Here is a 16,348-nt window from a genome sequence, read left to right on the forward strand (position 1 = left end):
GGAGGGAGGGAAGGCTGGGGAAGGGAAGGGAAGGGAAAGGAAGGGAAGGGAAGGGAAGAGAGAAGAGTCAGGAGATAAGAACAGAAGCCCCCAAGTTCAGGATTAAATTATCAGGTGGATGCTCACATGAAGCAAATCAGAATCCCTGCTGTCCTCCACACCTGTGTCCTCTCATGAAGGTCCTCCTTTCTCTTCCATGAGCATCTCCATTTCCAACCACTTCCTTTTTGGTTTGCCTGCTGCCTCTCATACTTTTGTCTGTTGACCTCCAGAAGGCCCACTGGGCAAGAAACTCCTCTTTGCCAATGTTAAGTCCATTGCTTGAGGCTTCCAGGGTTCCTTTTCTAGGTGTTGGCATTTTCATGTGCCAGTGGTTTATAATACTAGTGGGAGAACTTCTAAAAATACATGCATGAGGCCAAATTTTCAAATGCCATTTTTCACATATTGTTTTGTTTGCTTCTCTCTTGGTAAAGAGGGTAAGTGGGGTGTAAAGAAGATGCTGTGTGCTTCCCTGGGTTTCTGTAACAAAATTCCACTGCTTTGCTAGCTTCGTAGTCCCCGGTACTCACCTTGCTATTTTATATACTAGAGGAAAAGATTCATTAGATTCAGAAAACTATGAATTAAGCAAACTCTAGCTTCCCTCAGCAATGCAAAATGATAAAATATGATGTTATGCTTAATTCTGATCATAAGCTCAAGAACCCCTCAGATCTGGTTTAAACATCACCACTCTTACATTAAGAACTTGGGTGACTTCCAACTCCACTCTAAACCTGTGTTCTACATCCTCAAGTGATATTAAAGATACCATTACCAAAATATAGTATATTTTGACTATTGCTGATGACTATATTAGCCCATTCTTTTTTAAGATTTACTTATTTCATTTATATGAGTACACTGTAGCTGTCTTCAGACACACAGCAGAAGAGAGCATCAGATCCCATTACAGATGGTTGTGAGCCACCATGTGGTTGCTGAGAATTGAACTTAGGACCTCTGGAAAAATAGTCAGTGCTCTTATCCACTGAGCAATCTCTCCAGTCCCATATTAGCCCATTCTTAAGCAAGAATTAAATAGTACCTCATTCAACAACCGTTCTGATATCTGGGTTCAATTAGCACTTTGGGGGGGGGAAGGGTCTGAAATAAAGAATTTGACAGAGAAAAATGGATATCGGCAAATGAAGTAAGAGACTTTATTAGTGAAGGATGCAAAGAAGGAAGAGGACCTGAGCAGAAAAAGGGGTGGGGATTGGCAGTTCTACAGTGCCTGCTATACAAGGACAGACCACTGTGTCACATAACATGGGCTTTTGGGTAATAACCCCATGATTCTTGCACATACTCCATCTGTTATATATAGTTCCACTTACAGGTTCATGTACCCTATGTTTCATTAACATCTTTGTTTTAAGATTTATTTTATTTTGAATTGTGTGTGTATGCTTATATTTACACATAGATGCAACTCCTCATAAAGGCCCATAAATGGTGTTAAATTGCTTGAACCTGGAATTACTAGTTATGAGCTGTCACGTCATTAGATATGCTGGAGAAGTGCTCTACCACTGATACACATCCTCAAGATTCATCAGAATATTAAATCTCCATCTAGGGGTGTGCTATTCAGTATTACAATCTCAGGATATCTTCAGATTCTTTAGAATGCCTCTACATCTGTGCCAGTGGCTCCAGTCAGTTCCAGCCTCAGCTTGGGGCTTTCTAGTTTCCTGTTTGCTAACAAGGTGTTCTCATACTCCAGCTGTGCAGGGCTTGTGTAAGGTCTTCTGGATTTCACTGCCTGAAACTCCTGTCTCAGATCTGTACCATTACATGAACTTTGCTGGACTCCAACAGGTACATCAGTCAACATCAGCTATTCCTATGGTGTAGAAAGCACAATGTGGAGTATACAATATAACCATGGCAATTTTCAATACAAATCCTATGGTGAGCTAAATATAGATGGTCTTGATTTTACTCTAACATGAAGTACCAATGTCAGTAGACTAGTGTGCATACAGTAAAGAATTTCAAGACCCAGGCCTGGAAAGGATGTGTAGATGGAGACCCCAGCTAGGATGCTGAGCTTAAACAATGTCAGCAAGCCGATATTGTGCGTGAGAACAAAAATGCAAATAGAGATGAATTTAATCTTTGTGGATGCCAGAGAAAATAATTCCGGAGCATTCTTATTTTGCCCGAGCTCCTTCATTGAGTCAAAGCCAATTGTGACTCTCCCCTGGCTTTGCACTTGTCCCTGCTTTCTGACTGCACTGTTGGGGGGCTGCAGAAGGCTTGAAGCCAGTTTACATATTCCACACCCTGTTGTGTTTTACCATTCAAACAAGGAGCATTCTATAGGAGCAACCCACTCCTTGCTGTCCACAAAATTCAAACATCTTAATAGTCACACACATCTTCAAAAAGCTCTCTTTTCTTTCTTCTCTTTGTCTGCCAGTTCCTCAGAATCAACTTTAATGTATCCAGTCCCCCCCTAGTTTCCTGCAAGACATCTCCTGTTCCTATTCTTTCAAGATGGCTGCTCCTTTCAGTCACTCGCCACTCCCTTCCCAAGCTGATAGGAATGAGAAGTGAATGAGAAGTGGTTTCCACCTTAGAATAGCAGCATTGTGAATACCACAGGCTCTCTCTGTGGTATAGGAAGCTGAGAAACAAAAGCCTTCAAAGGATCCAAAGAGAAGCACACTAGGGATATAAGCAAAATCTGATGCAGGCATCCTGTGGCTTTATTATGTCCTGTCACTCTTCTTTTCCTGGACATTTTGGAAATGCATGTGCTGTGTAGAAGTGTAGAGAAGGAGCAAAAACAGGAATACATTATCATGTCCTCAAGAATAATAAAGAAAAAAAGGAAAATACAAAATAAAATAGTAAAGGAACTATAAGAACAGACACCTGAGCAGATACTTGTTATAGCATATGAAGATCTCTCAGGAAACCCCAAATGGCATCATTGATTTGTGATACTTTCTCCTTTCATGTGTAAGTTCATAGTCTGTCTCTGTTGTCTTTATTCTCATCTCCAAACTCAGACTCATAAAACACACACATGCATATCCTCTGCAAGATAAATTTCAGTTCCTTGCTTTCCATTAAACTATATGTTTGCATTTATTGCTAGTGTGTTTACAACCATGTATATGTAAATAGTCAAATTCAGGTGAGTAAAGGGGAAGCCATTTCAAACACATTTTCCCTTTATGGAATGATAGAGCTAAGTCGCTTTAAGGCTCCTCTCAGAACACAGAAAGAAATGATTTGTCTATTTCTAAACAAACAGCAGACCTTTGAGTTCTGCCTTGTTAAGATCACAAAATACTAAACATCATAAAGTTTCATGAACTGCCCTTTTTGAATCTCAAATAAAGCAAAAGAACTACAGATATCATAATGAGTAATAAGGTAAAAGGTCTTTAAAATGCATTGTTTTATGTCCAACAGAGGGTAGGTTGTCATATCCTGGTTGGGGGGATAAGAATAGCCTACTGTGTTTACTGAGTAAATATTAGAGGGCCAGTAGATTTTTAGTTGATTTACTAAATCTTCCACCTCTCTCTCTCTCTCTCTCTCTCTCTCTCTCTCTCTCTCTCTCTGTGTGTGTGTGTGTGTGTGTGACACATGCATACTCACATACAGAAAGAGAGAGGGAGAAAGTAAGAAAGTGAGAAAGTAGGGTAGAGAAGAAAGGGAAAGGAAGAGGAAAAGAAAGAATGAAAGAATGTAAGAAGCTCCATAGAAGTATATCTAGTTGCAAATGACTGCTGACTTACAAGAACTGGTTGACTTTGCAAACTCAATTTCACCAAAGTACAACACCTGGTATACTCTAATGAGTGTTATTTCTAGCTGTTTTGCCTCCACACTGTGGAACACCATCGAGAATGCTTCCCTCTTGCCATTAGCCCTGGGTTCTTCTTTCTGAATCATGAAGACATACTAATGGAATTAGTAAGGCACAACTTGAACATACAGAGACAAAAGGGGTGTCATGATAATTGAGTACAAGAGTTTGAAAGGTATGGACACTGAAGACGATAGGGAGTTATTTGGCTTCTAGCTGAATTATTGCCAGAAGACACAAAATTACACTAAGCAAAGGGTAATTTAAACTAAACGCCAGACAGCAAAATAAACATAACATTCATCAGAGTGAGAAAAATGGTTAAGATATTTAAAATACAAAAAGATTGAAATTTACATTTTAAGCAAAATGTATACATGGGTAGACAAGAACAGATTGGAATAGGAGAAAAATCAAAATTTCCATTTGCAAGTCCTCCAGACAACTTAAATGGCAGGTTATGGGTCATTTCTGTCCTAAGAAGTTTTTGAAAGGACAGGGTATAATGATGGAATCCTTGAGTGGGCAGCAATTAGACATGTGGCTAAGGGAACCCGTGCCACCACAGGAAGATATGCATCGAGTAAAAGGAAAAGCCCAGGAGAACATGAGTGCACTTGAGCATTTTCTGGTTCACAATTCATGCGGTTTATGGCATGCTTTAAAACCATTGCAGCCACTGAGATGAAAAGGAAAACCATCTTGTCAAGTCTGTTTCTTTCTGAGCTCAGCTCATGGCTGAAGCAATGATTCCACACAGCATTTATATCCTTAGGGCATATCAAGCAATGCCCCGGTACAGCCTTCAACAGAGGTCTATTCTGAACACTAGCTCCCTAGCACACTGGTCCTCTATTAGGACCATTAAAGAAGAATGGATGTTTTATGAAGACTTCCATACATGGCTCCATTCACTTAAGCTGTAAGTTGTAACTGCGTCTAATACCTGCTTGTGTTGCTTCATTCTGTTCAGCTGCGTCCCAGCCCATCAGGATTGTTATAATGAAAAACTATAGGTGGCTTACAAACAACAGGAACTTATTTAATACAGTTCCAGGATCAAAGTGTCTGCATACATATTGTCTGGTGAGGCCTCATTTACTGGTTCATCGAAAGCCTTACTCTGTTGGATCCTTATGAGGGGCCCATTCTCATGCTCCTATCATCTCCCCAAGGCTTTAGACTTCCAACTTGCATTACATTGTAGATTAAGTCTCAGCACTCAAATTGTGCAAGAGCCAGATATTAAATCTGTACCAAGCTACCGGAGTAAACATTTGCCAACTTCCTAATCAATGGCAAAGCTCATACAAGTTCCTGGAAGATGCTATGGGTATAAAAACAACCCAGGAGGCTTACAATCTGCACCTTTGGATTGCTTGCTACAAGAGACCTCGTGCTTCCTAAGCCATCACTCTGAACTAATGAGAAATTCTTGACTGAAGTAGTAGAAATACTGCCTTACAGGTAACCCTCGTGTGGCCTTAGGCAAACTATAATAGCAAGAATGCCAAAAATGCCTGAGTTTCAACTAGAGGATCCAGAAGAAAAGAAAGGAAGGAAAATAAAGTGTATACAGAGGTCTTATCCAGTGATATAAATGATTATCAGGCTGGTTGAATGAGGGAAACTCATGTACTTTATCCTACCAGAATGTCTCCACCCTAATGAGACTCTAGCCAGGTGTTGACTTCTGGAAATAGAGGTAACATTGGAGTAGAGGAGGCTATCATGGGAGAAGGAGAAAAGATATCTGCCTCCTTCGCATGGATTATCAAGGAAAGGAACACCCTCCTTCCTTTCTCAGCTAGTATTGGGGACGTTCTTCCTACAGGCATGAGACTGGAAGTTTATCTAATGGAGACCTGCTTTATTGGCGACTTCTGGAGGCCCTGGTGAGGAGTATAGGGTGAGGTTAATTAACATGTGCACTGGTGTACAAGAATCCCAAACCCCAAATCCAATAAATATGGCTTTATTTAGAGTTTTATTCTCCAACGAGTAAAGCCTGAGGGAATACTGCAGAAAGTTATCTTTCTTTCTCCCACAACAGGCTTATTTCTTTAAAAAAAAAAAAATAGAATGTGGGGAGGGATCTGTGGCTGTGCCCCCCATTTCTAGAGATGTTGTAGGAATTGAAAAGAATTCAGTGTTTCAACCATCCTCAAGCTTGTACACATTCTTTCTCCTACTGAAAATTCTATACTCAAATAAAATAAGTTTTGCACTTATGAAAGATGGCAGGTAGAAAAATCTTAAAATTCTCTCAGTTGTCTTTAACACTTCTTGCTATAATCTAGCATTACTCTGAAACACAAAAAAAGTGACCTTTCACATTTTCTACATATTTTACTTCCTACATCTAGAGCATAAGATCCTGCCTATTTACATGCTTGAAGATGGGGAAGGGAAAATGTAACTGGAAATTAACCCACCCATTTGGAAATAATATTCTGAGCTGTATCTTAGTGTGCAGCACTTTCAGTACAAACATGTGCTCTCCAGAATACACTAAATCCAAAGCAAATAATTGTATTATTATTACTCCTTATTTTCTCAGAGCCAGTCATCTTATCTGCTGGCAGAGATTAGAAGCTTCTGATGTTCCCAACAGTTGTGTAATAAAAAGTTATCAAAGAGGTCCTGTGTTCTTCTGGGAGTCTAGTTAACAGGCTTGGTTGACATATCAAGACAACGAATTCCTATCCATGCTGGCTGGATGTTATGTTGATTTGGCCATTTGGGGATTTTTAGGAAAGAAACAGCTTGTGGCATTTGAGCGGAGCCATTAATTGGTACCGTTTAGTGTAGCATGAAGTGGAGCAAGATTCCATCATGGGGCACAACTGTGTCAACATCCTTCCCAGCTGCTCTATGCTAACCCAATGGGCAGTGGAGTTGTAAATTTGGTCATGTGAGGGGCATAGGATTTCACTGAAGTTAAAATCCGTGGACCTTTCTATCTATGCTTTAGATAAGTCCTTTCTGTTGCCCAACCTCCTTATCATCTTTTCCCTGCTTTAATGTCCCCTCCTTCTATTTTTCTTTCAATCTATTTATCAAAAAAAAAAAGCTCATTTAATCAGTTAGGTTCCTTGTGAGAGTGTCAAAGATTTCCTGTGTAGTTTTTCTTTGTGAAAACAAAACATTCAATTTTGTATATTGTTCCAAAATGGAGCCTTCCTGTCCCTAACTCCAACTGTTAACATGGATGTAGCTTCTTATGCTTAGACTTGTTGTCCCAGTCAAAGAGAAAGTTAGCCACACATTCTCCTTCATTTACCCATGGCTTGAAAGCCTGGATGGTAATACACAAGTATTAGCACAGGGTTTATATTTAAATATTTAGATCTATTTTTCTTTATGTGTGTATGTATGTATGCATGTGTGTGTGTGGCACATATATGTAAGTGGCTGTAGAAGGCAGACCAGGGCATCAGGTTCCTTAGAACTGGAGTCAGAGGTGGTTGTGAGCTGCCTGAAATACTGTTAACTGAACTTGAGGTCCATGGAAGCCCACGAAGCCCTCTTTACTACTGAGCCATCTTTCTAGTCCTAGCACATGATTTTTGTGATAAACAAGATCCACATAATCAGAAGAGTGGCATCTCTTGCAAGCAGTTCACTCTCTTTCTACCAGCTCCTTTGGTGTAGGAGGATAACTAGTAAAGGTGATTGCCAGTGCATCAAGCAAATCCCTAGTGCTCCTGCCCCTACTTTGTTCCAAATACCCGAATAATGACTGACAGATATGAATGCTTGAACACTCTAGTCTCTTGTCTTCTTGTTATTGGGACAGTGTTGAATGGGACCTGTGTGGTCCCCAGAGTCCCCAAAGGACCACGTCAGCATTGTTTCTGGAGGTTTGACCTGGCATTATAACATTGTTTGGCTTCTTTCTCTTCCAGCAACCATTTCCTGGCTCCTCTACCTGTTCTTCCTCAAAACACTTCCCACTTAATCACATTCACAAGAAACTGTCTTGGCATCTGCATCTGCATCTGCACCTGCAGATTCTGACCTCAGACAAAGCACGTTGTCAAATTAATGAAAAGCCATGTTGATTTATTGCTTTTAAAGGGAAAAAAAAGAGTGGTAATCTGCTGCATATTTTAGACTTATAAAAATAATCATGCGATTGTCTGTTTTGTTTTTTTTTTTTCAGGAAGAGAATTTGAAGGAGAAGAAGAATATCTGGAGATCCTAGGCATCACCAGGGAACAGTCAGGAAAATATGAGTGCAAGGCTGCCAACGAGGTCTCCTCGGCAGATGTCAAACAAGTCAAGGTCACTGTGAACTGTGAGTACAGGAGCAGCAGGTGTTCCGTGCCCAGGGCATGCATCCACTCCCAATGAGCTCTACAGATTCCATTAGTGAAAGCTCATAGCATTTCAAGCAGATGTTCCTCTGGTCAGGGATGCACATTTATACATTGGACACTTCCAAGGGCGAGACTTGGCCTTTGAATTTGATAAATCAACTCTTCTGATTCTAAATATAACGAGTAATGCATTTCACAATAGCCCCTGTCTTTTACTCAGACGGTGGAATTAAGAGAACACGATGAGACACCACTTGAGTTTCTGGCAGTCACTATTGTAGAGTCTGTGGACAGCAAGGTCATATTACTTTGGGAAAAGCAACAATCCGTATCTACTTGAGCAAGAATTTTTATCTTAATGCACTGTTTGTCAGAAGTGAATAGCCCCAAGATTATATTTTATCCTTTGCTATTTGACTAATTGGCCTTGGGACCAGATTCAAGCCCATTTGGTCAGATACAGTGTGTCCCTGATGGCTAGAGGGGAATGTCTGATAAGTTCATTTTGGTTATCCATTTCTCCTAAAGCCTGGGCATTAGAAATGAAGATTTCACTACGATGCATAGGTAAGTGAGCATACTTTGAACTTGTCAGATGAAAGGCTCCTTAGATGTAGTTCAAAGTGGGAGGAGGGAGGAAGAGGGGATCTATAGGATGTGTGTCACCCAGCAAAGGAATAGAAAATTTGTTTATCATACTCAATTAGGAGAGACTTTCTATAGCATTCAAACTCAAGATTCTTTGCCACATTATTTTGCCTAAGGACATGAAAGGACAAAGAGATGTCCTGCCACCTCTCTCTCTCTCTCTCTCTCTCTCTCTCTCTCTCTCTCTCTCTCTCTCTCTCTTTCTCTCTCTCTCTCCTTTCCTCACCTCTCCTCTCTTCTCTCTCTCTCTGTGCATGTATATTTACTACCACACTCATACAACCATATACCCACTTATGTGCACACACACACACACACACACACACACACACACAAAATCACCCACAATCACACATGACACAAATACTTTAGCCCACATCTGAAAGTGTATTTTAGGCCATGAAGTGATACATTTTTGCCTTCCTACATCTTTGTTGCTGTCACTAATATGCCAGAGTCAGTATAAATGCACTCTTGTCTTCTAACAACCCTGACAATGTAAATATAATCATGTCTAATTTAAAGCTTTAGAAACTGAAATGTGAATTTAGGGAATCGCCTACCCAAAGTAACACAGAAAGCAAATGTAAGAAGGCGAGGTTCAGCCTCAAGTCTATTTGACTCTAAAGCCCAAGCTTCCCAAGGAAGAAGAGGAAGAGAAGAAATTTCAATTATTTGTAATGCTCAACATAGCTTCCTATTAGGGATTTAAGCATGCTATTAGTCTCACTGTAATCCAATGAGATAAGCATCAATATTCTTGCTTTAGAATTTTGGAACGGAGCTTGCTTAAAGTGGCTTCGCCTCTTCTGGAATGCCCTGGTCCCCTGTGCCCAGCTTTAGCCAGCCTTATAGCTTTCTGAAATGGGCAGTGAAGACTCTACTGCGTACCTTGGGGAAACCAATAGACACAGCACTGAACTCCACGTTTATGATCTCATTTTTAAGAGCAAGGGGTTGCATTTGATGAGCTGTGAAGTGCTTTTATCCTTGGCTGTCTCCAATTTTTTTAGTAATAGAGTTTTGAAATGCCAGTATTACTATTCTTTTGCAGTACTGGGTGTGTTTCAAAGATGCATTAATGATCTCAATGTTATAAAATGCTTTAGGTCCTTTTTTCACATGAAAGGCAGTTTCTCTGGGTGTTTATATAAGTTTGTAATTAGGTTAGTTAACTTCTTTTATGCACACATAGCCATGCTATCATCTGCAACCTCTTCTCTGACTTTTAGAGTCAAGATTTCATTTTCCCTTAATTGACCTTCAACTTAATTAGGTTTCTGAAAGTCCAATCATGTAGTAAATAGAAAATATTTATGCTTCCATTGTATGAAACATCAAAGTGGTCTGGATTGGAGATGGTTTCCAAGATCAAAGCTAGTCGCCTGGGTCCTGTTATTATTGAAGCAATTAGTCTGACATTACTCCCTCTTCACTGTCCCCAAAGTATAATTTAGAACAGGAAAAAATACTGATAATTTTCAAGAAAACTTTTATGAAAATATGAGCTTTTGCCAGTAATGAGTGAATAACTGAATATGGACAGAGCCCACCGATTCTCAAAAATTATCTTGGAAGAATTCAATTAGACACCCAATGTGCTCTAACCAAGAGGAACAAGAATGTGCTTTGCCCCGCAAAAATAGTCAGTAAATATTAACTGAAGGTAAAGATAGAACACTCAAAATAAAACTCCATCTTAATATTTTCCCAAACTCTATAAATAAATGATGCTGGCTACAAATCAGGAAAAAAAAAAACATTCGAATTTCAAATTCCTCTGGAATCACCTTTTTAATCCAAACCTCATAAAGTACATGTATATAAAATCAGTCCTCACACCAGAAATTCTGTTCAGATAAACCATGGCACCCAAACATAGATTCATTTTGTAAATAGATGCAGTCTCCAGCATTTCTCACCTATTGAAAGATAGCCAGGATCTCTTTTTTCACTTCATCTGAACCTTTCTTTTGTTTAACTTGAGTTCTATTCCATTTCAAACAGAGGCTTCAGGATTGGGTGAGGCAAACAGGATGGTTAAGAAAACTACTGATGGGAGAGATTATCATAATGAACATGCCCTGGATACCACTAAAAGAAGCAATCTCAGCACTTGTAACTTTCCCACTGCCGCTCATTGATTCATTTACTCGTTTGCCAACAGATGTTTGTTACAGGACACATAGAGGCTAGCACAGTAAGGAGAGGAGACATAACAGTTTCACCCGTAGAGCTCACAGCAGATTCTATAGCCTCTCCTTTTTATTTCACTTAGATAACCTGCCTCTGTGGTAGGTCTGTATCTTTGCACGTAGCCATTTTACAGGCAAAGTCTGTTTCCTAAGTGGTAGGAGATCCAGGCACCTATAGAAAGCTAAATCTTTGCCTCAAAATCTTTGTCGTTGAATAAGTTTGGTGAAATTTATGGAATGGACAAGACTTTTGACTTTCTTTGACTTATAAAGGCACAGGTTGCATCAACCACAGAAATACACTACCCTGGCTCTACACTCTCAATTGCACCTTCCATTATGCATTAGTGAGTCTCTAGGATAGTATCTACCACACAGCCAGTGTTCAATAGATGCACGTTATTGCTTTTGTTCAGATCTTCCTAGAGTGGACTTCTTTCCTATTCATGAAGAAAATCCTAAACGATGTTCTTAGATCTCATTCTTCCCCCCTCCACAACTGACATGCTAATATCTCCACCCTTTGCCTACCCATCGCTCCCTCCCACCTCCTCTCACATTTACAGCCTTTTCAGTTTCTCTTTCCTCTCTTTATCTCCCTTTCGCCCAACTCTGCATCTAGAACTAAATGACTCACCTTATACAAATGGTAGGAGACTGGTGACATGGACATTTCTGAAGCTCTTACATGTGTGTTAGTTTAGAAAAAGCAGAGGTTGTTGAACAACATGGACCACCTGTTGAGTATACACATGTGAAGGGATACCTACAATGGCCAAGAGAAGGCATGGAATCCCTTAGGTCTGGAATTACTAACAGTTGTAAGCTGCCAGGTGGCTAGTGAGAGCTGAAAGATTCTCTAGAACAGACACAGGCACGTGTAACCTCTTGGCAACCTTTCCAGAGCCTAAGTGTGTAATTTAACTCGACTCCTCGGTCCTTTGGTTTACAGGTCATCTGATAAGCAAAGTTAGGCAAATAATGTCTCATTGTAGAGTGAGACCTCACGTTATTCATGGCAACATGTAACCAGTGCTGGCCTTACATTTTCCAAATAACATTTTCACTTATATCTTGAGAAGTTCATAGAATATAGTTATTCATAGCTATTCTCCTCTCCCAGATCCTTCCAGGTCTTCCACCACCTCCCTAACTCCCAACTGTGCCTATAGTTTCATACTCTCTTTACCCTCGCTCTCTTATATACACATTCTCTGACCCAAAGTAGAAGAACTTATGAATGACAGACTTCAGACTCCTAGGTCTAACTCAAATTTCTCTCCACCCATACTCAAGAGAGCAATAGTGCAAAGGCAATTGTGGTAGCTGCTTTAGATGCTGAAAGTATTCTTTATATCTTATTTTATACAATATTTGCCTTACACCTGTATAAGAGATTCATAGATGTCATTGTCTGTATTCATAGGCAAGAGGTTGAGACAGGTGTCTGTGGCAACAGTAGAGGCACAGGAGAAAGTCAGTCCTAAATCTTCAGATTCCTTACTTAGAAATAAACCAACTATGTCACTATCAGTTCTACCATTTTTTTCAGTGTTCTGAAAACATTTGCAGAAATTTGCAACATTTACTTTTCAAGCTCCCTTAAATTATACTTTATTTCCTTATTAAAAGTCTATTCTTGGGGCTGGAGAGATGGCTCAGTGGTTAAGGATTCTTATTGTTCTTATACAGAATCCTGGTTTGGTTCCCAAATAGAAGCTTATAGCCATCATAATTCCAGTTCCAGTGGGTCTGATATCCTCTTCTGACCTCCCTGAAATCTAAGGGGACTGGGCTTTCTGCAAGTGGTGCACAGATGTATATGTGAGCAAGAACTTCATACATGTAAAATAAATAAATTTTAAAAATAAAATGATAGAACTTATTCAAACAAACAAACCAGTTCAGAGAGATTCAGAACATGATCAACGGGATCTAAATCCATACTTCGGCAAACACTGCTCAGATGTATTTGAAGAAGTTCCTAACCCTCTGCAAATTTCCTTTCTTGTTCTCCAAATAACACTACTAATGCATTACTCTTAGGGCTGTCATTTGGACAAATAAGGATGTCTGACATCTGAAACAGTGTTAATAGGTGTCTATAGTGTTGTAAATCATATCATCTATTCAAATTTTATTATTTTTGCTATCTTTCCCAATATTAGGAAGATGAAATGAATGAGAGTTTTTGCCTAAGCCACTCTTATCTTATTATCATCATTCTGATGGAGAGAATCTTGTTATCAGTGATGTAAGAATAAGAAAGACCGGATTAATGTTTTCAGGACCTGGAATTTTGAAGTTAAAAAAACTGGAGGAATCATTTGACAATTGTATGTAAGCTCTCTTCCAACATAGTACAAAGAATGACAATGAATCTCTTGGTGCAGCATTTGTAGGAACCACATTTTTATTATAACCACATTTTGAACAGGAACACCTATTATTTTAATTCTACAAGGCTTGCTAAGTATAATTCATAATAATCTCTCTTAGCCTTAGCTACACAGAATTCATTCCAAATGAACTTTGGAATGTCCATTCACAAAAGCCACAGAAGAAGACCTAAGCCATGATGTCATTTGAGAAATAAGAGGAGCAATGAGTTTTGTGCTCCTTATTAGTGGCTGTGAATTGACTTTGATGAAAGGAACTTGCTGGTTCTAAATGAAAAAAGCAAGTGGTTGGACTTGGTGATCGACCAGAGTCATCCTTTTTCTGAATTTAATGTGCTTACCCCTAGTTTCTAGATAGCTTCCAGCATGCTGGGGCCTCTAACAGCTTAATAAACAGTTTGTTGCTTACCTGCTCACGTGTGAAACAAATTCAGAAATAAGGATAAGTTTGAAAGGCTAAATGCTTCCATGGTGGAAGTCAAAATAGAAGTAGTACCAAGTAGTCAGTAGTAGCCACACACACACCCAGGCACCTTGGTCAGGGATGTCCGCCTTTATGAGAAGAGGGGAAGGTTCTAGATCCAGCTTTGAGAACGAGAAGACCCCCCAGCACCTTGGCCAAAAGCTAAATTCCAAAAGCACAAAGAACCATTCTTTTAAAACAGAAGGGTCTGAACTTGAAACAACATAGTGAGACACGATCTCCAAAACAAAAGCAGGACAAAGAGAGGTGATGAGACAAACAGGTTCAATGTGTTCCCATTTTTTTAATCCCCCAAATAATAGACACCAAGTAAGAGGTACATTAAGTAATATGGACTTAAACAGTCAGAGCAAGGAATGTTCTGCAAAATTATGCATCTAGGACTTGTGACCCTGATACAATGCCAGAGGGCTATACTGTGTCAGTATGCTAAAGTTCTGAGTAACATGGTGGCAGTGGTTGTGGTAGGGGTGGAAGTCATGGTGGTGGTGGTACTGGTGGCAATGGCACTGGTGGCGGTGGTAGTCACGGTGATGGTGCTGTTGGAGGTCATGGTAGTGGTGGTGATGGTGGTGGTGGTAGCAGTGGTAATGGTGGTGGTCATGGTGATGATGGTAGTGGTAGTGGTGGTGGTAGGATGTAAGGGTCTGTGTTTTCTTGACTAGGTCAATGACTGAATAATGAAACATCAGTCTTCACTAAAGATTTGTCAATTATATGCATGTAGCTCCAGAAACAAACATGTCTTGAGATTCGTTTTCCATATTAAATAATTAAACAGTGGACCACTGAGCTACCAACTGTGATGGCATGGGTGTCTGAAAAGCAGGGAAAGGATGAAAATAAGTGAGGATACAAAAATTAAATGGACTGAGTTATTACACTGTTGGTCATCTCTAACTTATTTATTGATTTACTCTGTGTGTGTGTGTGTGTGTGATGTGTATGTCATGTGTCCATGTGCGTGCATGTATCCACATGTGTACAAGTATGTATATAGGCCCACATGTGTGTGTAATGTTTGAAGAACAGAAATCAACTTCAGGTGTCTTCCTCTACTGTTCTGTACCTTAATGGTCTATTTGGTTTTTGTTTTTGTCTTTGTTTTAAGAGAGGATTTCTCACTGAAAGTGGGATTCACCAATTGGCTGATCTGCCTGGCCAGGAATCTATCAGACCTCACCCAATCTTAGCATTACAGACATGCGCTAACATGCTTAATTTTCACATGGGTGTTGGTGATCTGAACTCAGGTCCTTATATGTTTTCATCAGACTCAACTCACTGAACCATATTCCGTCTTTTGTGTATGTTATTTTGGTGGATCACATCTCTTGATGCCCAGACAAAAAACCTGGATATTATCCCTTTATCCTTTCTCCCTTCCCCTTGACATCTAATCCATTGCTAGGTATTCATTTCTAAAGCTCTGTATATTTCAAATCTGTCCTCTCCTTCCCATCTTTTTATCATAAACCTGGTACAGAATCTTTCTAAATTCCTTCATCAGCTTCCAAATGGGCTTCCCTGCTGCTAGCTCCAGGACTTTATTGATGAGGGAATTGAAGCACTGTGACTCTGAGCAAAGTACTAAAGTCTCTAATAAGAGAGAACAAGGAGGGGCCAAGACCCAATTTGAGCTCATATATATCAAATTTAAATCTAAGCTTAAAACTTCCTCTACCTTATGCTCTATCCCTTTACCAATAATTCCACCACTAGCACAAATACATCCAATTCATGCATTATCCTTTGAACAGATGGGCTTTAATGACCTAGGTAGCCAATCATAGGTAGAAAGACTTTTTAATGGAACCTTGTTGATCATTTTAAGCTGCCTCCTTCTTTGAAAAGATAAGGAAGGAGGGAAGAACTTAAACTCATGTGGATGGTTTTAAATGTAGGCTCAAACCTCAGATTTTAAGTTTCCTACAACTAACCACTAACTCTAGCTCCTAACCTATGGACTAGACAAGTGAATTATCTAGAAAACTAGAAATTTAAAGGCAAGAATGGTTAAAAGTGTAAAAATGCATGTGCTATAATGATATTGACAGCTCAGTTTTCAGTTTTAGGCTCGGAGGATTGCTACATACTTTTAAAGTACAGTTCCCTTCTTGTATAAATGATAAGCCAAGGCTCAGGCTATAGACACACTACACTTAAGCCTGTGCAATGAGAGGGCCATAAACAACACCAAAACTATGTCCCAGGACCCTGAATTTCAATTCAGGGTTTTGTTTTGTTTTGTTTTCTTCATTTAGCTTTTTAATACAGCATCTTCTCATTTTGTGCTTCTAAGAAAATGAGCAGCTAAGTCTAAACCAAAAGAGTACCAACAACAATGCCCTAGGCTATTGTTTACATATGGTTTGACAGAATTACCCAAATGTCTTCTTACTCTTTTCCCTCTGAAAATGGCAAAA

At 39.6% G+C, this 16,348-nt stretch overlaps 1 protein-coding gene across 5 annotated transcripts in view; it reads left to right on the forward strand.

Moving 5' to 3' along the window:
- Positions 1 to 16,348, forward strand: part of Lsamp (limbic system associated membrane protein) — a 2,132,018-nt gene that overhangs the window by 2,075,784 nt on the left and 39,886 nt on the right. For all 5 annotated transcript variants that reach the window (XM_031363885.1, XM_031363887.1, XM_031363888.1 and 2 more), the window contains one exon: positions 8,040 to 8,174. In XM_031363885.1, coding sequence (XP_031219745.1) covers positions 8,040 to 8,174 — 135 coding nt within the window. The remainder of the gene's footprint in view (positions 1 to 8,039; positions 8,175 to 16,348) is intronic.

The sequence above is a fragment of the Mastomys coucha genome, unplaced genomic scaffold, assembly GCF_008632895.1.
Source record: "Mastomys coucha isolate ucsf_1 unplaced genomic scaffold, UCSF_Mcou_1 pScaffold12, whole genome shotgun sequence".
NCBI classification, from domain to species: Eukaryota; Metazoa; Chordata; class Mammalia; order Rodentia; family Muridae; genus Mastomys; species Mastomys coucha.